At 38.9% G+C, this 26578-nt stretch overlaps 1 protein-coding gene across 3 annotated transcripts in view; it reads right to left on the minus strand.

The window, feature by feature from the left end:
• Positions 1 to 15919: 15919 nt before the first annotated feature.
• PXDN (peroxidasin) overlaps positions 15920 to 26578 on the minus strand; it is an 86504-nt gene continuing 75845 nt past the window's right edge. For 2 of the 3 annotated variants that reach the window (XM_087916611.1, XM_087916602.1), the window contains one exon: positions 20162 to 24728. In XM_087916611.1, coding sequence (XP_087772737.1) covers positions 24603 to 24728 — 126 coding nt within the window. In that variant the 3' untranslated portion in view covers positions 20162 to 24602. Of the gene's footprint in view, positions 16064 to 20161; positions 24729 to 26578 lie in introns of those variants that run through there. The other variant, XR_015740139.1, reaches the window with a different exon arrangement.

Raw genomic sequence — 26578 nt, forward strand, 5'->3', positions numbered from 1 at the left:
CAGTTAGTACTTTGTTGGGATTTCCCTTGGAAAACTAATTGGTAGTTTTGTCTGGGAAGTCCAAAAAACCATATCGGAATGAGGCTTTCCATTTACTTATCAGAGATTGGGTGGATTCCCAAGTGATACTACCAGCAAGCTAATATAATGCCTTCGTCTACCTTACAGTAGAAGAAATGACTTTGTTGATCTATAAATCCTATTTCCCCCGCTTCCCAAATAAAGTGATAGTAGTTGTGTTGACCATAAGGGAAAAAAAATTCCAAATTCATAGTGACATTTATTAGGCTTCCTAATAAACTCATTATAAATTTCAAGTTTAAGAAGTGCTCATCAGGCAAGTGAGAGTGGGGCATGTTTACAACAGTGATTATCAAACTGATTGAAAATGTTGATTTTTGATTATACAATGAATCAGTTTGGAATTGTTGGTTTCAAGAATTGAGAAAGGGTGGAAATGCTTTGAATAAAATTGTTTAAAGCGGACACCAAACATCTTACTGTTCAGCCCCATGGAGATCTATTCAGAACCCAGCCCCCTTGGATGGAACCAGTCCTACTCTTATGAGATCAGTATTGGATTGAAGCTTCAAGTGGCAAAACTATACACATCAAAATGACTCAACATCACAACGAACTGAATTGGCCCTGAAGCTGAATTTCTGCATAAACAGAGGCTGAGAGCTCCAGTTTGGGCAATGTATTAATGCATGTCAGATGCCCAGGATCTGGGAATGACAAAAAACATTGTCTGACATGCAACGGTAACATTTATGCAATCAACAGGTACCTTCATTGTTTTCAATCTTCTTGAGAGTAATTTTTCAAACTCTAGTCTATAGCATATAATTATGCTAGAGTTATTTTCAGTTTCAAACAACTATATATTAATATGTATTGGGGTTTTTTGCAGGCACTGAGAAGGAGCTGCACAATATTTTTTTTCCCCATCGGACTGATTTTGGTGTACAGTAACCTGATCTGGGCTGCAAACAAAACAATCGCTAGATGGCAGGAAAGCTTTAGATTTTTCTATAGCTCTTTGCTGCCATCTAGAAGTCACCACTGGTATCCTGTGTCTTGGAGAAGGGATGCAATAGAGCAGGGGCGTCAAACTCAAAGCCGCAGTGTGCTTAGATCTGGCCCACAGGCCTGCCCTGTAAACATCAAAGGACCAGCCTGTGCTTTGCCAGAGAAAACAGGCTCCTGAACTCTACTTTCAGCTGTGATAGCCTCCTGTAACCCTCTGCCAGTGAAAACAGAGCTCGGGAGGGCCGTCGCAGCAGAAAATGGAGCTTGGGAGGCCATTTTCTCGGGCAGAGCACTCAGGCCACCACAGGTACATGACACAAGTGACATTGAGCTGGCCATGCACCCCCCAGCTATGCCCTCCCCCCGAGGTCAAACCCAACCCTGATGCGGCCCTCAATGAAATCGAGTTTGACACCTCTGCTATAGAGCTTCGCTGTCTGAAGTCACTGTTACTATCTTTGATTTTTCTCTCTCTTGCTTTCTTTGGCTTGTATATTATTCCAGCTAGAGCTGACTATGAGCAGCACATAGACCTAGCAGTAAGATTATCATAATATACAAACCACTCAGTAGCAATAAAATCCCCACTCACCATTAACCTACATGGACAAACATTTATCCGCTAAGAAGGAACTAGCCAAATACAACTCCTCAAACTTCAAAGGGCTAATTGGGGGGGAGGGCTCAGGGACCCTAACTGGGATTGTGGAAACACTATTAACAGAGTCCAAGCCAATGATTAACTTTGCTTCTGCCTTAAAATATATTAACTGGATTCACCAGAGAAAGACCCAAGTGTCTGCTTGGATGTTGCTTAGCAACGGGTGGAGTTGCCAGCTTCCCAAGGGACCTGCATTGTGTATGTTGTGATGTATCCAGGCAGGCACTGTGTTCACACCACATTTCTTTTATTCATTTAACCACACTTGTCTCCGTTGATGTTTTTTGGGGGGGGAGGGAGGGAGGGGAGGATTGTACAATGCAATGAACCATAAACTAACCACACAGGATGTGTTCATACAACATGCTAGGCTAGAAGGTAATTGGTTTGTTGGTAATCCAGTGTGCTGTGCAAACATAACTGGTTTTTGCTGCCATCAGGAATATTTTGCTTCTGAACTAACAGAAAATGTCAAAGTCTCAAACCACAAGGTTTAATTTACTTATTTGGCTGCTCTGTAACATTAGTCCAGATTCCTGATTAGTAATTGGATTTTTCCCTGTTCCCGGCTTTGAGCCTGAGATAAGGACCTGCATTTTTCCTGAGAATGATATGGCAGATTATCTCTAAAGTATTAGGATTCAGCCACACCGCTTCCACCAGTGCTCCTGAATGGTCTTTCAATCTTTTAAAGCAGGGCTCCCCTTAAAGTATATAGATCTTGTCATCCTCAGGTGGAAGAGCCAATAAAGGGCCCTACCCAATTCATCCTTCAATCTTGTGCCTCATCTCTCTCTCTCTCTCTCTCTCCTTCCCTCCCTCCCTCCCTTCCTTCCCCCTCTCTCTGATATGTACAGTAGGGAATTATATTGGCTTCTGGTGGGCCATGCCTGAACTCAAACACACATCTCTTGTTTCGATCCATGCATAGAATAAAATAGGGTTGCTTAAAAGTGGTAGGCTGAACAATAGGGTGAGGGGAGAAGCAAAGAACAAGGATATTCATTGCTGGAGGAGGCAAAGGAGGGAGAAAAGAAACAGTGGTAGGAATATTGGAACCTGTGAGATATTGTAGGAGAAGAGCAGGTAGAATTGGAGTAGGGCAGAGTTAAGTGTTTAATTATCTTAGAGTCATTATTCCATTGACATTATCCGATGCTATTTTGGTATTGAACTTTAGTTGAGTAGATTCTTGTGTATAATCTTTTGAACTGCAGCTTAATTTATGGTCTTAATGTATGGCCCTGATCCTTGATAGTTATACTTTTTGGGGCTAGAAGTGGTAGTTAGGGAAGGAAGGAAGGAAGGAAGGAAGGAAGGAAGGAAGGAAGGAAGGAAGGAAGGAAGGAAGGAAGGAAGGAAGGAAAGGAAAGGAAAGGAAGGAAGGAAAGGAAAGGAAAGGAAAGAAAGGTTGGTTCTAAGGTTGCACAACTGGTGGGACTGTACCATACTTGAAGTTGTAGGATGGAGAAAGGAGAGACACCCACCAACTTTGTCCTATTTGTCCTTCCCAGACTTTGTTTCAATTCAAGAATTTCTGGTCACCTTAAGAAATTGATTGTGTGCTCCCATGTTGGTGTCAACTCTTAGCAACCACATAGATAAACCTTCTCTATGATGAGTTGTCACAGGAGAATACTGAAATCCTTAATTTAATATGAAAGAAACTAAGGTCAGCAAGAATATAAATGATTTGGTGAGTTTGTGAGATAGTAGCTATTTCTCTATTATTGTTGTTGTTGTTGTTGTTGTTATTGTTGTTGTTGTTGTTATTATTAGTTTTTAAATTTGGGGGCAATACCAGTATAGTTAGGTGATACTGTAGAACTGCTTGCCTCTATAGGCACCACATTGCTGCCCTGGTATGCAGAAATAAAGGGATGTGTGCATATGCTAATTTAGACTACCAACAAAGGAACTGAATTGCATAAAAGTCCATACTATGTTAAATCAGTTAATTCTCAAGATGCTTGACTTTTTTTTTTACCATAACAATGTAGCACAACTACTAGTTTTGTTTGGGTTGGTTTTGGAATTATTGGCATTCCTCTGAAAAAGAGGGATTGCTAAAATTCATTCTCAGACATTTGAGCAGGAATAAATCACCCGAGAGGAAGAGTATTTCCTTTTGTATAATGCCCCACCGCCCACTAGTACAAGTGTAGCCAGTTGGGAATGGTTTGCCAGGAACATGAATAGGAATTCTAATTTAGCCTGCTCTGGATTCATAAGAGAAAAACAACTCTCAGTGATGAGTATTTGAAAATAGAAATGAAGAATTCAAAGGCTTTTGAAAGAATAGCGAATTAACCATCTCATTCCAAGATAGTCATTCCAATATAGAAATGCAACTTCAGTGCAATATTGAGTTAATGTTTGTAATGGCACCTGATTAGCTCAGCCTAACTTCGGGCAGGTAGTTGCTTTCAACATGCTACTCACCTTCATGTATTGATCCCTTCTGTGACATATATATCACGTTTTGCTATTGTGGCTATAAAAAGTTCCTTGAATGAGAGGTTCATACATGGTTTCTGACATATAGAATTCTTGGTGCTCTCTGAGCCTAGTTGTTTTCACACAGACTTTCAGTAACATCTTAAGTGTTAGGAGTGGGGTTTGTACTCTGTTTATATATAGTAACTGTTAATGGGGTGTGGTTTTTTTTCCTTGATCAGTTAATTGCTCAGTTGTTTCTCCATCAGGTGGTCCTGATGTTAATCCCTGATTTTATGTGTGCTGATTGCTGGCAAAGAGGCATTCTGATCTTTTTGTTTCCTTTTTAGCTTTTTTTATTGCCTCTGTTGAATGGTGTGTAAATGCAGTTTATCTCCATGTGCCTGTTGATAGCTGGTTTGTCTAGGTACAAGATTCTAGAAATTCCCTAGTGTTTTGGGATTTAGCTTGGTCTAGGATGCTTATAGATTCCAAGTTGAAACTATGGTTAAATCTCTCAGTCTGTTGTGCAATTACGGCATTTGCATAATGTCTTCTGACTGCTAATTGGTGCATTCTGCTAGTCTTCTGCCTACTTCGTGACTGTTACAATCATTATACTATATGGTGTAGATGACTACTGTTTTTCCCTTTGTGGTCTGTTGGGTCTTTTGGTTTACTTAAGATGCTTCTGAAGGCTTTGATTGATTTGTGTACTACAGTGATGCCAGGTGGTTTGTAATAGTTTGTTAGCTGTTTCTGAGATGTTTTTGAAGTACAATAGTATTATCCTTTTCATAGATTGTGCTGGTTCTTCTGTAGTAAATGATCAGACACTTTTTGATAAAGTTGCATGAGTATTGGTTTTGTAGGAAGATTATAGCTGACTTATTTCTTTTTTTCTGATGTTCCAGGTTGCTGCAGTGTGTTTGATGTTATAATATTTGTGTTTGTTTTCATATTTTGCAGTCATGAAGTTACAACACTCCTACTAGCAGCATCAGATCCTAGGAGGAGCCTTTTGAAATTCCTTTAGAGCTTAAGAATTCCTCTCATCTCAATTTCAACAGATTTCCCCTGTCAGGACTCTTCCACATTAAGCCTGTAGCCAGTAATCTTTTTTGCAAGGTGTGGGGAGAGATTGCCAGCCATGATCATAGGACACACTTAGCTACAAGCTAACGGCTACATTTTAATCTACGATAGTACACAAAACCAGACTGCAGTTCATTTTTAATTCAATGGGTTGAATTAATCCAGGAAATGACATTCATTCAAGCAAGCCAAGTTACTGTAACGGTTATCGTCCCAAAGATGCTTTTTCAAAAGGCAACTGGACTGTCTGGTTTTCCTTTGAAAACGCTTCGCTTCTCATCCAAGAAGACTGAATCAAAGCTGAAGGAGCTTCTTGGATGAGCAGGGAAACGTCTTCAAAGAAAAAAACAGAAAGCCCAGTTGCCTCTTGAAAAAGCACCTTTGGGACAACCATGACAGGGATCACTGAGAATCTCCAGGGACATATAATGGCTATTGCTCAAGATGTTCAGATAAGCTTAGGGAGGAGCCAGATTCAAGTCTCCCCTGTATGGATGATGCTCATTGGATAATGATAAATTATCAATTTAATGATGTAATCATTAAACTATCAATTTAATGATTTAATTTAATGATTTAATGATAAATTGGATAATGATAAAGTTTGGAAAGTAAAATGAGAGGAGATCTAGGATTACCTGATTTAGGCTGAAAAACTCATGATGACAGCAAAGAGCTAGTCGGTCCTCATCTCTTTGCTGCAATTAGAGGTGTTTTGAGTGTTTTGCAGCCTTGAAATGCTCCTTGACATGCACCAGTTAGAGCTCCCAAAGGGAATGTGTGATACAAATATAACAATAATGAAAAGAAGGACCACAGTCAGACTTGGCTTGCAAGTCTAGCCAACTCGTACAAAGATTGCTCCTGCTTTGAAATCCATTGGTGAACATCTGACACAAAGCAGGCATTGCTAGAAAGACACGTAAGCCCAACTAACCCTCTGTTTGTCTGTGGTTCTCAAGGAACAAATTACCTTATTGTTCAATGTTTTAAGATGCTGACTAAGACTGCACAAAGCACACTCTTCCACATCAAGGCATTGCTTAAACCCAGCCTATTGCAGTGAACCGATTCAAGGCATTTCGACTTAGAATATTAAGTTCCTCCAACAATGACTCAGTGGGAAGCGATTGTTCAGCCAGGTGCTTCACTCCATGAATATAAAGCGCATGTGCAGAAGCCACTTTCAGAGTCGGGATCAAAGCATTGCAATCACTCTGAACTGAGGCTTCGAAGGGAAGCGTTGCTTTGTCCTCTTTTGAGGCGCCCCAGATCCCCATCTGCAGCCAATTAAGTGCACGGCAACTGGAAAACACTATGATAGCAATACTATCCCACACATCATATGTGTGTATGCACACATACATTACAGTCACACTAGATTTATTTCTAAACGTTTGCAAGTCTTTTCTTCAGGTTGGGAATTGTGAAGTTCCGGTTTAGGATGGATGAAGAGGGCACTTTAAGAAGTGTCCCATTTCAAGCTGGAGACCACAAAGATTACAAGCTCAAACTTGGTTGCAGCTTGTATTATTTTTTATTTTGCTGTGCTTATGCTCAACATACTGGGTAGACTTTCTATTCTTTTAAGGCGGGGAAGGTAATTCCTCATACGATATTTCAATTTAAAATAAAAGACCCAGAATTTGTCCAAAAGTAGCTTTTACTTTTTATTTTTCCAGCATCATCCTCTTGAATCATAACTGAATCATAAAGGCAAGGACAAGACGGACAAGCAGCTCTTCCATACCACTAAAGAGTTCCTTACGCTTTTGTGTTCTGGAGATCTGGGAAACAGAAGCTACACTTCGCTTGTCCTCGCTCTGTTGTAACTCTTGTTTGCGGCTTTTGCCTTTCGTGATCGTTTCTGATGGCAGGTTTATTTGATGGATTGTCAGTTGTAATACATAAACATAAAATGTAAGGTCTCAAATCTTCATTACGTGCCAAGCCTTTTGCATGGGTCATCCCAACGATAAAATTCTGAGAAAGTTTAAAACTGAATCGGGATAGTGCTTGGATTTTAGCTAATTCAATCCTCTTCTCTAGGAAGGATCTCTAAATTAATTTCTCCAAACCTGGGTCGAGATCACAATTTCTAGAGTTTAGTTAGTATGACTTCTGAACATAATACAACACCATGCTCATCTTTTTCTAGTTTTTTGGAGCAAGAGAACGACTATTTGAGCATGATTATCAGTATCTCTTTAATTTAGTTTAATTTTAATGAGGCTAGTTTGGTCTACTGGTTAAGATACCAGACGAGGAAGCAGGAAATCATGATGTCTAATCCCACTTTAGGCGTGAAAGCTGACTCGGTGACTTTGGGCCAGTCACTATCTCAGTCTAAATCACCTCACAGGGTTTTTGTTGGAGGGAAAATAGGAGGCGGAAGGAATATTAGGTAAGTTTGCCATCTTGATTTACTTATAAAAAACAATAATCCAGGATATATATATATATATATATATATATATATATATATATATATATATATATATATATATATATATATATATATATATATATATATATATATATATATATACTTACTTATAAAAACAATAATGCCAGGATATATATATGTGTTTTCTTCTGGTAGATGGTGTGTCCTAGGAGCCATTGGATCTTTTGTATACCAAGACATCTAGGAAGGGAAGTTGGTTGTTGGCTTCTGTTTCCATGGTGAATTGTATTTTGGGGTGTAGGCTGTTGAGGTGTGTGAGGAAGTTGTTCAGTTTTTCTTTCCCATGTGGCCAGATTATGAAGGTGTCATCTACGTATCTGAGCCAGAGTTTGGGTTTGTGGTCGTATTTTTCTAGAGCTTGTGTTTCAAAGTGTTCCATGTAGAGGTTTGCGATGACAGGTGAGAGGGGTGATCCCATGGGTGCTCCTTCTATTTGTTTGTATTTTTGTCCATTGTAGGTGAAGTACACACAACATCAAAACAGCATTCTGCACAAACAGAAAAATATCCACCATCCTAAGAAACCCCAAAGACAAAATCGAATTAGAAAACCAAGGAGTATATGAAATCCCCTGCACTGCCTGCCCTACCACATACATTGGACAAACTAACAGAAGAATAAGTGCACGCATTGAAGAACATAAGAACTCAATCAAAAAGAAGAAACGACCTCTTCCCTGGTCCAACACCTCAAAGCCACAGGACATGAAATTGATTTTAAAAATACCAGAACTATCGCCAAAACCGAACACTTCAACAGCAGAATAATCAGAGAAGCCATAGAGATAGAAAAACGCCCACACAGCATGAACAAACGAGATGACACCTCCCGCCTTCCAGCCATTTGGAAACCCGCCTCATGAACAGACAAGTACCTAACATGAAGAAGGACACCAGACCCACACCCATGAGAGCCACACAAGATGCCACCACCACACTTCCATGTAGAAAACAGACTCCCACCCACTCAGAAGATGAGACACGACCATGGACCAGAAGCTGCACGGCAGCTGCATCACTACCCACTTCAAACCCCTCCGAGCCATACATGAAGCAAACCGACACCCACTATGAAGATGCAGAAGGACCACGAACTCGAAGCCAAACAGCAAGATCACAACTCACCAGCTCAAATCCCCAGCAACTAAGACTAACCTGAGCACAACCAAGCCCCCACCTGAACAGAACATGCCTCCAACCAATCAGAACACGGCTAACCCCCAACCAATCAGAACACAGCCAAGCCCCCACCCAATCAAGTCCCACCCCACTGGCAGTTAAAAGGAGGAAGCAGCTGCAATCTCACATTACTCTGAGAAGCACAGAGCCGGAGACAGAAGCCTGAAGATGATGAATGAGACTTCATCAAAACGTTGCCTAGATACTTCGAATCTTACGCGGAGAAAACCCGAACAACCAAAGATCCATATATATATATATATATATATATATATATATATATATATATATATATATATATATATATATATATATATATATATATATATATATATAATCTTTTTTCTTTGTGTAAACTGCTGATTTGTAATGGATAGATGTTACTTGTGTCCCTGTTTTGCGGTTTCTCAATGTTCAAGGTAGTTTACAGCAATTAAAAGTGTTGATTAGAAGAATAAATAATAAAAGAAAAAGTTGCATCGTCTTCCTGAACATCAAAACCAATCCATCTAACAAATGCTTGGAGAAAGAAAATGCGTTTCCCCAAGTTCCCAATACTGGCAGGGAGTGAGATGGGGAAATACATTACCTTGAGGAAAGTTTTCCATTGCTTAGGTTTGGAGAGAGACACTTAGGAAAGGACACTGCATATCTTCAAAAACCAGAGAGCCCTTTTCTATTACTCTAAGTAATTGGGTAGTTTCTGAGCAAATCGGGTGATTCCTTAGATCAGGTGGGGCCAATTCTTGGCAACTTTCAGATTTGTGGACTTCAACTCCCAGAATTCCTCAGCCAGCAAGTCTGAAAGTTGCCAAGGCTGGACACCCTTGCCTTTGATCATTAAGTTATAAGCCATTTATACTTAGAGTCAGCTCCCAGGACCCTAAATTGTACTAGGTAGACAGCAGACAATGCAGATCTTTCACATGACCCATTACCTAGTTATCAAACTGGCTGCCACATTGGCATGAATTCCAAGTTCTAGATATTTTTTAAAAGCAGCCTTACATACAGCACATTGCAGTAGATAAACCAGAATGTAATCAAGACATTGATAACTGTCACTGAAACCAGCTGGCTTAGGATGGCTGGCAGCTGGGTCTCTAGCATAATTGTACAAGTAAGCTCTTCACCTCTACATCAAATGGCAGCTGTGAGTCCAGAAACACTTCCAAATAGTCAACTTGCTCTTTCTGGTGACTGTAACCCTATACAAATAATGGTCTCCAAGTCCAGTTTCTTCTTCTTCTGAACCTATCTCTGTCTTGTCCAGATTTAATTTCAGCTTACTTTCCTCCAGCACATTATCAAGTTGAAGCAACTTTCAGGAGTATTGATTAGTTTCTTGAAATTAGATAGTAAGAAGCAATGAGCTTCCAAATAACAATATCAAGCAATTTTGCATATATGTTGGAACTGCACAGCATAAAGCTACGTTGGATACTCAATGACCAAGTGGTCAAGGTGGTTCCTCAGCACCACCTTCTGTATTCATCCCAACAGGAAGGGACAGGGTCCTCCAGGTTGATTCTAACAAAGAGCCCAGGAGGATGCTGAGATCAATGAACCTGAAAGACACCAATAAATCCAGGAGAACTAACAAGGTCACACTTTGCCTAATATATGCCATAGGCTGCCCACCAAGGTGACCAAAGAACTGCTAGTCCCATATCCCAGTAAAAGAGATATCAGGCTAGATAATCCTGAAACATCTGGAGGCTACCAGCTTCTCAATCACTTTATCCAAAAATGGCATAACAATAGCACTTAGACTTGTCTACTACTTTACAGTGCTTTGCAGCCCTTTCAGTGGTTTACAGTGTCAGCATGTTGCCTCCAAGAATCTGGGTCCTCATTTTACCAACCTTGGAAGGATGGAAAGCTGAGTCAATCTTGAGCTCATGAGACTCGAACTGCTGAACTGCTGGCAGACAGAAGTAGCCTGCATTCTAACTACTGCGCCACCATGAATTTAGTAACCAGAGATTACACATATCTTTCAGGGCCAGGGAGGACTTTTGTTATAAAGTTTACTTTATTTAAGCAAGTAAGAACACATGCTCCTGCAAGATGGCATTCATCTATTTCAACTATGGGGCCAATATTGACTTGGTCGATTTAATTAGCCAGGAGGGGCAAGGGTATGTGACCCCATTTTTCCATATATCATGTTCATATCCTCAAAAGCATTGAAAGAATCAACATGAACAAGAGGATTTTTCCAAGATTAGCTCCAAGTACCTACCCCAACATTGGAGTCTGAAAATTGCACACAAAGTTCCTCTAAGGTTTAATAGTTCCTCATAGCACTGAGTTCCAGCTGGACACGCTCTAGTTTTGTCTGCACTTTTATGGACATCAGCAATCCAGATGTACTCAGTTCATAGACGGGGAAATATGTTATTCACTCATTGACCGCAGTTTTATGCTCTCTCTTCTTTTGTGGTAACAAAATCATACTGTATCTATTAATTTAGCTTACTTTATGACATTTTAAACCGATCTGTTGCAATCACAGAAGATGTATCCCATTTTAAGGCCCATGGTTCTAGTTTGTGATGCCATTTTTCTTCTGTAATGCATTTTTACAAAGCGAAAGAGAGGCGGCATACTTCAGATGCCCTTTTAAAGCTCGGTATGATCTGTTCCAGTGACCTAACCTTATCCCAAACTTTAATTGCTCTTATCTGCCAAGTTTCTCATTGTATAAGAAAGAATGCATTCCCCGGAGGGCTCATTTGTATAACAGTAGCTCTGACTCATAACATTCCAGGCTATCTTCCCCTTGTAGAGGGAATAAATACTCTGGATGCTTCCTTTGCAATCTGTGATATAACTTGGTGTAGGTGGGTAGACTTATGAATACTGCCTTCCCAGAACATAATTTTCTTTAACTGGAATTAATTTATGCAGAAAACATCCAACGGTTTCTTTTGATTGCTTTTTGACAGCAGGAGCACACTGGCACTCTCCCTGAGATCAATGCAGTGAAAAAAATGTGATAAAGTGACAAACCAATGTTTGTGATTTTTAACTTGCAAATTTGTTACAGAAGACTAAAAGATTCCCATATTCCTAAAACTCAGCCTAAGAGTTTTCAGGCTTAAAATGTCTCAACCTATTAGGATAAAATAGAGAAGACAACAAACATAAAGACCGAATATGCCTCTGTAGCACAGTTTCCTTCAACTGTTCAATGTGTTTTCTTGATTGCTCTTCAGAAAATTGTAATAATGTGTGGAATTGGACAAAAACATATCCAGCCTTCAGTTCCTGTAATGCCAGTCAGTCCTTAATTGTTTTTAAAAAAATATGTTATTGAAAGTTTTAAGAACAAAAGAAAAATTAACACAAACTAAAATCAAGTAAGAAAGAAAAAGGAAAATGTGGAAATAAAAAAGAAAATCAATGTGCAAAAAGAAAAAAGTGGAAGAAAAATAGAAAAGAAAGAGATATAAAAAGTGGTGTCCAATCTTCTTTGCAGCTGTTAACAAGTACAATTGTAAATTTATCTCTTTCTTTTGTATTATTAAAAGAAAGAGATAAAAAGATTCTTTTCTTTGTATCATCAATTCTCTCAAAATCATAGATCGTAAATTCATTTCCCCCCAAAGTTTGTAAGGAATTTCCTGTCATCAATAAATGAAGGTAGTTTGGTCTAGTGGTTAAATTACCGAGCAAGAAAGTTCTGCCTTCGCCAATGAAAGGCAGCTGGGAGACCTTGTGCCAATTGCTCTCTCAGGCCAACCCACCTCACAGAGTTGTTGGGAGGAAACTGGAGGAGGAAAGTGTGGTGGATATATTTTCTGGCTTGAGTTATTTATAAAAATAATAAAGGTCAGAGAAAAATAAAATAAATAGATGAACTATTGTCTCTTCTCTAGTCAGATATTTCCAGAATGAATCTGGAATACATGGTATTCTCTCTCTTGGTTCTATTCTCACATTTATTGACAAAAAACACAACAATCCACACTCTCACTAGCCTTTGACCATCTGGATTAGCTTTACAGTACAGTAGGCAAAAGTTATAAAGTCTTCTTTATAAAGTGATTGTGTGTGTGTGTGTGTGTGTTTGTTTGTGTGTCTGTTCTTAAGTAACAACTGTTCAAACATTAAATGTAGAGTAGCTGGAGCAAAGACTAACCACTACACTTCCCAAATGCCACAAGTATTTCCCGCCTAATTATTTTCATATCTTCAAAGTTATTTGTCCTGGCAATCTTTGGTTTCCATAAACAGGAATGCAGCTACGATCTCTTCTTGATGTTTCTGGAAAGTCCTCAAGGAGACCAAACTTGGAAATCCCTTTTATAAACCTTCAGCAGGAAACCTGAGAATCAAACTTTTCCTAGGTTTCAGAAAGCTACTCATAATTTTTGTTTAAAAAACAAACAAACCTAGCAGTATTTTACAATTCTCTTTTTCAGTCCTTCAGTAGCAATTAAGTGAACTTCTAATGAATCATTTATTTTGGGCCAAACTGCCATCATACATATATTTGATAACATTATCCAAGATAAGCACCAGCACTGGAGTTTTTAAAAAAAGAGACCTCAAGAAATGACTGTGGAGTGTAAGTATATTATTTTTGGCCTTTGTTTTGAGAACATCTGGCATGATTTGGGAACTTTCCCCCACCTCCTGCTTTTATTTTTTTCACATCTTTCTTAATGAAGAAGTTTGGAGAAGTTTGCACATTCTCAGGCCATTTAATTGGCCCTGAATAAACGTACTGTGTTTCTCCAACAATACGCCCCCAGCAAATAGGAAGACCCAGCATGTTTTCTAGGCATAAAATAAAATTAAGCCCCTCCCCCCAAATTTAGGCCTAGTTTAAAACATGCGAAATTGGGGGGAAGGAAGGCCGGGGGGGACTTGCCATTAGGAGAGCAAAAGTCCCGGTGCGCAACCCATTCCTGCATTCCAAGCGCCCAGGCTGAGCTGCAGCTGTCCCTCTCTCACCAGAGCCGTCTCCAATAACAGCGGCAGCAGTGGCGGGAACTGTGGAAGTTACAGAGGTGGCTCCCCCACCTGAGAAGTGGCTAAAATGCTTCCACAGTTCCTGCTGCTGCTGCCGCTGTTATTTGAGACAGCGCTGGTGAGAGAGGGACAGCTGCAGCTTCGGCCTGGGCGCTTGAATGCAGGAATGGGCTACGCACCGGGACTTTTGCAAACTTTCAGAGCCCGAGGCTGGAGTACCAAGGGTAGCAGCAGCAGAGACGCTCACTCGGCTCTTCTCACGCCCACACAGCTGCTTGGGATTAAACCAAAATGTAGCACGCGGCACTCCCAGGTACCTCAAAATCTTTTTTTTCCTTTTGTTACGGGGACGGGGGGACAGTGGGAACGACTCAGACGCTGTTGTTGGAGACGACACTGGTGCGCGGGAGGGGGGGAAGAAATTAATTCACCCCGAAAAGACATCCTTATAAGCCCGGCCTTATTTTGTGAGAAACACAGTATTATTCATTTAGATATAGATTTTTTTTTTTTTAAGGGAAAAGGAAAAATATTTATATCCTTCTCAGAGGTTCAGTATGATTCTTCATCTATAGTTTTTCTTATTCAGCACAATGGAGAAAACAACTACTAGAACAAGTCTAGTCCTATTTGGGAAACCACAATCCATCAGTTAAATATGGCTTAGCAAGACAGATCAATGGTTCTGAATATTTCTAGAGCTGAAGAGGGTAAGATTGGGAGACTGAATGATCCACTAAGAAAAGAAATATAAAATATTGGCAGCAGGTTGGTGATGGGGTGGAAGTGGAGTCCTTGCTTGATAGAGGCTAGCCACAGTGAAGTCTGCCCACAAAGCATTTCCAAAAACAATGTTGTGGCTCTACTTTGGACTTTAACAGCAGGGCCCTTGTCCCTTTAGACCAGTGATGGTGAACTTTTTGAACCTGGTGTGTCCAAAATCTAGAAAATGCCTAATCTGACCAGTGGTGGGATTCAAATTATTTTACTACCGGTTCTGTGGGCATGACTTGGTCCGGTGTGGCTTGGTGGGTGTGGCAGGGGAAGGATACTGTAAAATCCCCATTCCCTTCCCTCCCCACTAACCTGCTTTCCAGGTCTGTTCTCCTGTGCAGGGCAACCAAAGAAGACCCAGCCAATCAGCTGGGACTCAGGAGACAGAGAATAGATGGGGTGGGCCCAGTCAGAGGTGGTATTGGCCGATTCCCCGAACTACTCAAAATTTCCGCTACCGGTTCTCCAGAACTTGTCAGAACCTGCTGAATACTACTTCTGAATCTGACTATGATAGAAGAGAATATGTGTAGCTCAGGGTTGAATTGCAGGTTCCTAAGCATTCTCTGAGCTTGGGGGTTTTCTCGAAGATGTTTCATTACCCAACTAGGTAACATCAGTGCTGATGAGGTTACCTGGTTTGGTAATAAAACATTTGCTAGCAAACAACCAAGCTCAGAGTCAGAGAGCATCAAGGACCCCATAATTTGAGTCTGCTGGTTGTCACGCACACACAAAAGAGAAACAATTATGTCCTCTTCCACAATCTAGGCCACCTTGAACACTGGCATTGGCAGCAGCGTGGAGTCTAGGCCTCAACTTCACAGCTAGTGCCATCTTTTCCTCTCAAAAAGATCAGCTCTCACTATTCCTCAGGTGCACAAGCCTTGGGGAAGAACACAATTGCCCGGCCCAGCACTCCCCAGGATCTGCTTTGTGTTGCTTACTTTCAGATGATTCCCCATTCTGTTGACAGCCCCTGCGGATTACCCGAGATTGCTCTCCACAGTGTAACACATGGGGTTGCTTTTGGAGATGACTCGGAGGCAGTCAATGGGACAGAAAGTGGCAGAGGGTTGATCTACAAGGATGGTCAATAAGTAAATAATATTTACTTTCTTATTTTGTGCAGATCTCTCTCTTCTTTCTCTCTCTCATTTCTCTCATCTTTCTTTCTCATTTCTCTCTTAGCTCTTTCTCTCATTTCTTTCATATCTCTCTCACACATCTTTCTTTCTCCCTCTCTCTCTCATCTTTCTTTCTCTCATTTTTCTCTCTCTCATCTCTTTCTCTTTCTCTCTCTCATTTCTCTCATCTCTCTCTCATCTCTCCCTCATTCCTCCCCTTCCCTCTAACTATTACAGTACCAGAACAAGTCAATTAGCCAATCTCCTCCTCTTCCTTCTCTTAGTTAATCTTGTCACCTTCACCAAATTCTGGAAGGGGTAAAAAAAAAAAGTATTATTACATTAGCAGGAAAGAACGGAGCATAAAATAAGAGCCTTGGAAGGGACCTTAGAAGTCTTCTAGTCAAATTGCCTCCTTGAGCAGGAAGCCCTATACCATTTTGAACGAATTGTTGTCCAATCTCTTGGTTTATTGTTTATTGCTTACATGGATGGTGGTGTATTAATTCAGGTAATATAAACCTCCCAATGTAAGGAATGAGCCACTGTGTGGGAAGCTGTTAAATGAATGTTTCTTGTGTTTTCCTAGAAAGCCCCATTTCCCTACATTTTCTTTCCTTGACCTAAACTTCCTTGACCTTTCACTCACTGCAGTGATGCCTTCCATTGCCTTTTAAAACACCCCCAGGCTGCAGTAGGAATGAAACATCCTCAGTAAGATGGGCAGCCTCATAAATCTTTTAAACCAATAAACAAATAAGCCGTCCAGAGTTGCTTAAGATGAGCAGCCAATTTTTAAAATAAATAATATAAAAATGAATTCTGTCAACTCTCCTTTGTTTTCTGTTTCACACTTTCTGCTTTGGCAGAAAAGTAAGTACTCTTTAAGTAAGAAGAAAGCCTGCTCTTACTTCCTCAAAAGAAAATAAACTATTTTCCTCCGCAATGGCATGTACAGTGCTTTAAATCTTTCCCCCCCTCCCCTTTTTTCTTTAAGCCAAGCATTTCAAACAATAAGCTACCACGATTGGAATCAGTAAATCTTTTGGGAATTAAGCATCAAAGAATTAAGATATAAACATGATGTTTTGGTCGCTCGACATAGAGCTCCGAATGCATAAATGTATTCAAAATGGAGTCTTTCTGTTTGAAGGTGGGGTTCTGCTTAAGCTAATAACCTAGCTGAAAGGTGAGCATAAACCATGACTCTATGTTCTCCAATTCTATAATTTAATGGCTTTTAGCTAGCATTTATTCCCCAGACACCCACATGAGTAATGTTCCAGGTTCGCCCCACATTAAAATGAAATACATCTGAGGGAACTCAGCATGCGAGAGGATAATAACAAGAAAAATTCTGCTTTTGGGAATCTCCCTCCAGATCTGCAGGAAGAGGAATGATAGGACAACTGTATTCCTGCAGAACACCTCAACCAAAGAACAAGCCACGGAAGGACATCCACCATTGGTCAAATTTGGAAAGGCATCCAAATATGTACCAGAAACAATACACGCTTTCTTTCCAGAGTTTTGGGGCCAATCTGACATCTTATTCACCCCCTGGACAAATGGATTTCTCTCAAGCCTTTGGCCATAATTATTGGGTTAACTGGTTGAAGAAAGTATGGAGCGTGACCTTGGCAGTGGCGTGCAGAAACTGTTACCAAGGCAAAAGTGGCTGAAATATTTTTTTCCAAGTCCAGAGCAATAATTTCAGAAGTACCTCCCTAATTTACTAAATTAAATAAAACTTGCAATAATCTGTAGTGATAGTCTATCTTAATAAAAGTAGTTTTAGTCTTTCTGTGGAATTGATTTTTTTGAACCATCCCTTGCAGAGGGACTAATCCTATGATATGTAATACTTATATATTCAGGTTCTGCTACCTGTATTTTTACAGTTTTAATGGAAAAAAATTTAGAGTTGTAAGCTCCTGGGAGAACTGTTCTGAAGTCTAACACAAGTATTTAAAATTAGTAGTTAGCTTTTTGTACTTTGAGGGAAACATGAATTTCTAGGGGTGGCTCTTGAAAAAGACAGCATGTTGAACTGCAAGATAGATGATGATAACCAGGTTCTTTTTTGGAAAGCTTAGAAGCTAAGAAAACAAACAAAAGCAGTGATACCCAAAGGTCACAGCAGATCCTAAAGGTACCGTATTTCCCCATGTATAAGCCACCCCTTTTTTCCAAAATTTTCAAGCCCAAAAAGTAGGGGGGTGGCATATACAAAGCAGGTACACTTTTTATACGTGAAAATGCATAAAATAATAAAGTAGGAATAAACTGGTTTTCCAGCAGTATGCTATACTTTTTTGTAAAAATTGTAAGTGACGATACGATTACGAGTGCGAGTACGCGATAGAAATGCATATGCTAGGCATCGGCCTGAATGCTTCGCTCCTACTCTCGTTCCGATGTGTAGATTGCTAGCGCCGCCCGCACCGCTTCGGCGCCATGACCGAGTTGTAGATCTAGACGTCGAATTTTGTTTCTTTGTAAATTTTCTTTCTTCATAACTTGTTTCTCTAATAAAATATTTTTTTCAAAACTTCACAGTCCAAAAATTGGGGCGGGTGGCTTATACAAAGGGGGTGCTTATACATGGGGAAATACGGTAACCAGAAGTGGAGCTTTGAAGCTTTTTTTTTTTTGCCAGATCTATAGCAAATCCCAACACATACAGCAAACAATCTACTTAAAAAAAAGTCACTGGTTGATTGTCTATGTGCAACCGACTCCACTGCTTGTTTTAAGGGTAAAAAAATCAAGATAAATTCTGGTGCTTATTACCTTGAGTTCTTAAGAAAACAGGAAGGAAAGAAAGGGAAAGAGTTACTCATTTTAACTAACCTAGAGACAAACAAAACAGGGCAGATACTTGTCTTTCGCCATAACATCTAAGAGGTGTTCAGTAATTTCAAAACAGTCCTAATTTCTGATTTGCGAAATGGTGCAAAACAACTGGCTCACCAGAACTTTGTAATAAATTAGTTGAAAATCTAAAAAATGGGAAGATAGTCCACATTTGGAATGTGAAATGAAATCGCACAGCCACCAGCTAGCAAAGATAATCTGCTTTTATAGTTTCTAAATTGAAATGAAGCTGATTGTGCATATAGTAATTATATTACTGTTAGATCTTAAAGAACTCTTGTAAAACCACAATCTGACCAACTTTTTCTATCTCATCTTCTCAAGGTTAATACAAATATTAATCCTAGCCCTTCTTAATATTTGGATGAGAAACCCACATGAAAAACTAAGGTTGTGAACTTCTTAGGCTAGAGTGGGAAGATAAAAGGGGGAAAAAACCTTGGCAAATTGCTCTGTGGAGAAACAATATGGGCACGCCCATAGATGAAGACCCATAGAAGAGCACCCATAGGCCAAGACAGTCACTCAAGTAGGAGTCCACAATCAGAAAGATGGCAAAGAGCCCACGGAATAAAGACTTATCCTTTCACATAACCTGGCAGCTGATCAGGAAAATGTGCCTCAAGCTATATTTACATATATATCTTGAAACTAGAAAGTAGAGTCTCACTACAACAGCTCACAAGCATGGGTGCTTGGAGATGGGAAGGGAGGGCAAATTATATATGCACCACACAACTGTTGCAACGTACGCACACATGTCAGATGTCAGAACACAAGTTATGCAATGGTGGCATTTGTGCAATGGTATCATATTGAGGGAGGAGCAATGGCTCAGCAATTAAAGACGCTGAGCTTATCAGCTGGAAACCTGACAGCCTGGTTCGAGAACCGTGTGCTGTGCAATGGGGTGAGCTCCTGTTCCTTGCCCCAGGCCCTGCCTGCCTAAGCAGTTCAAAAGCATGCAAGTGTGAGTAGATAAATAGGTACCACATTGGTGGGAAGGTAACAGCATTCCGTGCACCTTTGGCCTATAGTCATGCTGGCCAGATGACCACAGAAATTGCCTTCCAACAACACTGGCTCTCAGCCAAGAAACAGAAATGAACACTGCCTCCTAAAGCCAGACCCAGATATACAGGAGAAACCTTTACCTTTATCATTGTGTCAAGTGTTGTGGTTTTGGTGTCTCTGTGGCTTGCTGCAAACACTGCTAGCCGAAACTGTAATTGTGTGGCTATGTAAATGTTATACTAGCAACTTCTGGAAATGGCCTCAGTTTCAGAAAAGATTTTTTCTCCTAGTGATCCATCTTTCTGTTCTCAACCTGGTAGTTCGCATTCCCCTGAGGTTGTAAGTTCTTTTTACAGACAGTAGATAAGGGCAGTATTTAGAAAAGATTAGGTTGGATGGTGTTAGCAACACCTGACATTTGAATTCCCCACGATGCTTCTGTTACTGTCTACATATTTCACTAGTGCAGCTCATGGTATGATTAAATCATTTGAAATAATGTATCATGACACCAACTTAAAAAAACGTGACCTGTTTATTGTAAATGAAAAGCATTCATAACAGTGCAAACAGTTCTTTGGTAGATTTATTAAGTACAAGAAAGTAAGTAAAAATTTTATTTTTGGTAGGAATTTTAACAAAGTAAATAAATATGGAACAATTGCCACCAACAAAATACTGAGAAAAATGATCATTCAGCCATCGGCCACTGTCTCAAAAATGCTACATGAATTTTTAATTGGCAAAAAATGTTAAAAAAAAATCATTTTATAATATTTGATTTACGTGATAATTACAGAATTAGGTCTATTTCCTAATCTGTTTTAACACCAATCATTTCCTGCTATTTGTTTAGCTATAAATGCTGGAAGTTACATCATTTTACATACTATTTGAACAATATTAATTATAGTGTTAACAGAAATGGGCTGCAAACCTTCTCTTCAATGACTTACTAGATTTTTGCATGGAGATCTGATAGCCTACTGATAAAATATTTGTTTTATTTCAATATAGGAAGCCAGAGTTCTTTGGTTATGGATTCTTGGAAAACATACTCTTCAGTTACCACGGTGCAATCCTATACCTTTTTATTTGGGTATAGACACCCCCCCACAACATTTAGTATGACTTACTTTGAATAGATTTGCAAAATACCTGAGCAGGTTTTTTTTTTTTAGTGTAACTGCAGCACCAAAATAAATGGTCATTAATAATTGTTAAGATTTCAACTTGTTTTCTGTCTGCAGGAACATGCTTCAATTATGGTTATCTATGAAAATTTGTTAATTTGCCCAAATATGAAATATTTCTAGAGAAAATCCCTATAGGAAAAATGTGATCTGGACTGTGAAAATACAGAATTTACTGAGGTACTGAAAGGCCTAAGAGGTAATCTTAAAATAAAGTACAATTTTTGAAGTATGTCTTCACTTCATTGGCATCAAAGTCAAATCTTTTATCTAGGAATTTTGAGTTCCACCCTGTACCTGTTTATCTGGTTATAACTCCTACTGAGTTTGGGCTTATTTTTAAATAAAGATGTTTAAGATTGTACTATTTAAACAGTTCTGTAAAATTTGTTTGTCAATTACTATGTATTCCCAAAATACGTTCTTAAAACAGCTACAAACAGATGCTGGCAGAATACTTACTAAACAAATTCCATGGTTAATTTCTATTTTTGAAACTATATGGTATTATTTTCACCCCTGAAAATTGTCACTTCAGGAGATGGCTAAATTCTACAAATTCATGATTTGCATCATGAATTGAAGAACCAGTCATGAAGACAAACACATCGGTCAAATGAGGTATGAGAGCTTTTCTTCTCTGACTGTAATAATACATGCTTGTTATAAAAAAGGCAATATTGTAAATAAAGGTAAATGGTGGTATATTAATATAGACATAATAACAACAGTCCTGAAAACACATATCTGGGCATACAGATTCACAAACAGTAATGTTTAGCATGATTTTGACACAAGTACTAAGTAGGGAAAACAGGTGCCATGTAACCAAAGATTTTGAAATATTTTATTCCTTCATACTAATAGATTTTATTTCAAAACCATTCAACAATCCATCTAGGATCAATAAAGTTTAGGTGCTGTTCTATGCACACTGCTTTAGTACATCTCATTTGTTCCCAAAATATTTTAGAGGAGCTTTAGCAGCATTTTCATTAAAGGCTGGTGCCTTTTACATACCGATGAATGCATGACAATTTGTTTTCAGGCTACATAATAATTCTGGTCAGAAGGCAGATGTAATTTTGAGGATGTCTTTTCCTGGAAAACTGTACACTTAACCAGTGTGATGTTTGTATCCATAGCAAACCATCTTTTCCTGAAACCCTCATCTACTGGGGCTTTTATGTTCACATTTTCAAGGTATTTTCTGAGTTAGCAAATCAGGGGAAAAGCACATTGCAGAATCATAGTTTAAACCTTCCTGGTACTCAGGCCGAAAAATGCTGTTATCTACATCTATAGCTGTATCTGTATCTAAAACTGTAGTAGGATCCAGGTCATGCAAAGAGCAATTTTGTTGAACCTGACTTAGATAAATTCTGGAATAATTGATTAATGCATCACTGCTCTGTGACAATGTTTTGAATCTTGACCATGTTAAGATGAGGGTAATTCATGCTTATTAGTGAATTCTGGAAGTTGAAGTCCACACATCCTACATTTGCCAAGTTTGAAAACCACTGTCTTGGAGCATTTTGTAAGAGGATATATTTAAGACTACCAGATCTGGGATCCTAGAATCCAGATAATCACTAAATGGCAGCAAAGAAATGCTGAACTGGTAGCCCTAATCTATTAGGAAAAATAGATTCTGGGATGTCAGAATCACTTAGCAGTGAAAGTATGTTACATGTCAGAAAGGTGCTAGAAGAGATAATAAAGTTCAAAAATGATTGTGGCATATGCAAACATAATATTCCCAAGATGGTTCTTAACTCCTGTTTGATTAATTTCTCTACTATTACATATTTTCCAGAAAAGCATAATGCCTCCTACCCCTTCAGCCATCATTCTGTGCCTAAGGTTTACTATAATAAAGGAGTCTTCCATAATGGTTTATTTTTCAGCACAAATATGGGTTATTTGGATAAGATATAAAGTAGGGAAGTAAGAGTACATATATGCTTGTTAGCAAATCAATAATGAATAATGGATGCCTAAAACAGCAGATGCTGAATATTTATGAATATTTATGAATTAATATGAAGCATGAGTCACCAAGAAACAATCCTCACATCCTTTTTCAATAGGAGGCTCAGCCTTGGAAGATATTATAATAATGGGCAATGTCAAATATTATCATTGAATGAATACAGACAATATACATATCATAAGGATTAGAGTTCTCAGACAGATTTGAATTCTGGGATTATTTCACATCTTTAAATTAAATTCTGATGTGGCAGATTTCTTGGATCACTTAAGCAAGTTTGCAGTACTATCCATAAGAAAGATGAATTTAGATAGGGAATGGAAGTACAGAAAGCCTACACATCTCAACTAAGACAAGAATCAAAATAAGCAGGGAAAAATAACACAGGTGAAAAAATGTAAAGCAGCTGAGCAATTGCCCTTTAAACCAAGAAGTACATATTTTTTTCAAAAGGCTAAAAGTGCGAAAATGTGATATGATTTTTATTTTCCATCAGTATCTTTTTTTCTCATGCATACATAGATTTGTGAATTATGTTATTGATGCTTATGTTATAGCCATTCCCCTAGTACGGCATGGTGGGGAGTCAGAAGCTTGATGTACCACAAACTTATGAATATTTTATCTGAATTTTCCAAGCCTGTCAACTTCCATTGGTCTGGACTTCCTCTCCAAGAATGATCAGCAAAGGCCAGGCTGGCCAAGGAATTCCAGCACTGAAATCCATAAAAACATGGAAGTTTGCAAACTTGGGAAACATTGTATTATACTGGGAGTTTAATTATGATAGATGCAGGCATCAGATAGATTTACAGGAGTGTTAAAACTAGATGCCAAAATTAAGATTCTTTTTTATTCTTAGACTCAATTAGAATTAATACTGCAAGATAAAGTACGATTGTGTTATTGTGGTAATGATATTCTGGCACGAATAACTTGTTGTCAAATACCTGTATCTTTCAGGTCTGACCTAGTGGTTGTATCATACTAAAACATTTGCTTTGGTTTGTTTAGTTCTGGTTACTGAATTATGTGAAACCAGTCACCCTGGTCTTTGAAAAACTTAGTTTATAGTTTAGCATATTATTCAGTGCCCCAGAACTGGAATCCAAAAATCCAGATATTATTTTCTCATACATCCTTTGCTGTCATCTAGTGATATTCCAGAGTTCTGTAGCCCAGGCATGGAAGAATTCAACCAATTGTGGTTTATTCAGTATGACATGGTCAAGTATCAGTGGAATGATATATGAATGCAGGCAATATCTGTGTTCATATATTGCACTAAGCCATGATTTTACCATGGTGCATTCACTGAGCTATAATGGATGTAAATACACCTAGCAGTAAGCCATGGTTTACAGAACCACATAATACAGTATGTAAACCCAGGCATTATGTTATGTGGACCTTATTTCCTCCAATGGCACCTGATTTCCTACCAGTGTACAAAGAAAGAAAAATCAATCTGGGATCCTAAAAAAAACTAAACAAATGCTTTAAAAAAAATAGCACCAGTTTTTAGTCTCTTGAACCTGAGAAGTTTCAACATAAAATTATCTTGACTAACACTGTGTATTCCCTTTCGATACTTTTCACCTTGTAGTTTTCCAATGGATAAGGAAGTAAAATAGATTTTCTTACACTGTTACCCCATCATCTGAATGCTATTTTAACATCTTGGTTCTCTATTGTGGTTTAAAGCCTACTGTTACCTGCATTTGCCATCAGCAGATATCAATATAACTTGACATGTGACAATTGGGACTTAGGGTGCATTTCCCTTGCTAACAGTTTGTTTTAGGCACACGGGACAGCAAATGCCCTTCAGCTTCACAGGTGTAGCACAATCAAGTGATGGACACGATTCCACATAACAGGTGACCTGACCAACCTGCATTTGAAAAGGTAGAGTGACAGTTTAGTTACTTAAAAAAAAAGAAGAAAGGATAAGATGAACACGTGCATTGCTGAACAACATAGATTTGGGATTTGGGCCTGTATTGCTAATATAGTATAGGCTATGTAAATATTTTAACATTAAGTTGCTTGCTGGATTCTGAATGAAAATATCTATGCACAAATCAATGGACAAACAAGATGGAGAAAGCTTCATGTTGCTTGATATACTGGAAAACATCCTTGCATATGTAATTGTTCGTAACTAGACTGGGTCACTTGTTTTCTTGAAATTAATCAATTTTTGGATCAAAGAGAATCTTTAAAGACGAAGAGATCTCATTCCATTTATATATCATGGAGATCTCTGTTCCTTAAATGCTATTATCCAGGAAGATAAGGTATACACTGAAGTAACAATGATAATAAAACTATAACCCTAACAAACATTAATAAGCAAGCTTGTTCAATGACTGCTTAGCCATCTCCAGACAAGACAGGCAGAGAATCTTGTAGAGGCTTTTTCCATTCAGTGCTTCATGGTTTTATAAAAGTCAGGAATCTGTTAAGAACGCATTTTGCACTTTTGTCTAAGGATTTTCATGCTCTTATGCTTAGATTTTTTTTCAATGCCTTTGGAAGTGAGTCAAATTATTTAATTCCATGGGCCTTTGCTCTGAACCAGGAGGGGTTTCCCAAGTTTTAATGAATGGAAACACCAAATGCTGCATGATGAAATTCTGAACCCGGCCACATATATATATTTGGCAGCTCCCCACCAAAACAAAATGAACATTAATCTCCTAAGTTGAAATATTTACATTATCAAGTCCCTAGATATAACATTATGTTATTAAATGTTCTTGGTGTCAGGGCTCCAGAATGTTTCCAGGGACTAGTTGTTTTAATTTCTTGCAGAAGCACACACACTACCGTACCTCCAAGGCCTAGGACATTTTAAAAACATTTCACAATGTGTAAATTTTTATGGATCGGAAGCCTCCTCGCTAAACACACACGCTTTATACAGGCCATAGCTGGATTGTCTCAAACTTTCAAATACAACTGTGCAATAACAGACACACAGTGCATTGCTACAGGGATCTTCTTAGAAGTGAGTCATACCAGGTTTGATGAGACTTACTTCCAAGTCATTCTAGCAGGACTGCAAGACTTCCCCTTCAAATAAACAAACTCAAGTGGGTACAGAAAATACAGAGGCAGTAATTCAGAATTAGTTTGTCCTGAAGATTGGTTAAATTTAATAGGGTAAAAGTTCTGCAAACTGCCTGACTATTCTGATTCAACACCATTTATTTTGGTTTCACTCACCATTAAGAGGACAAGAGAAATTCCAGGCACTGAAGTGCGTGGTAACCCCAGGCCAGAACAGAATACTGTGAGCTAAACTATCCCTTTGTTGGGTTATTGGTGTGTGTGTGTGTGTGTGTGTGTGTGTGTGTGTCTATGTGAGAAAGATTAGTTTCATAGCCAAATGGGCTAGAAACCTGCTCTAGTTTTCTAAGAAAAGCAAAAAAAAAAAGTAGCAGCCGTTGAGATTGTTCAGGAAGCCCAATTTGCCAATTCTACATTCTCTGGCAGGAATTCCTTTGGCAAGGAGACAATCCAGTCAGTTGAACAGCAGCAGCTTGTCTCCTTGGCAGTCAAAGCGGTAGAGCCCAAACACTGTGAAACTACGATAACAATTACGTTTTCATACAAGCAAAAAAGAAGCTTCTGAGGATAAACGTCAAAAGTTGCAGCCCTCAACAAATTTATCAGGAAGATTCACTAAATGCCAGGAGACAAATGGCCAAGAAGACATGCATACATGTGTACCTAAAA

Source organism: Pseudonaja textilis, chromosome 1, assembly GCF_049901715.1.
Source record: "Pseudonaja textilis isolate UNSWEBS1 chromosome 1, rPseTex1.2, whole genome shotgun sequence".
NCBI classification, from domain to species: Eukaryota; Metazoa; Chordata; class Lepidosauria; order Squamata; family Elapidae; genus Pseudonaja; species Pseudonaja textilis.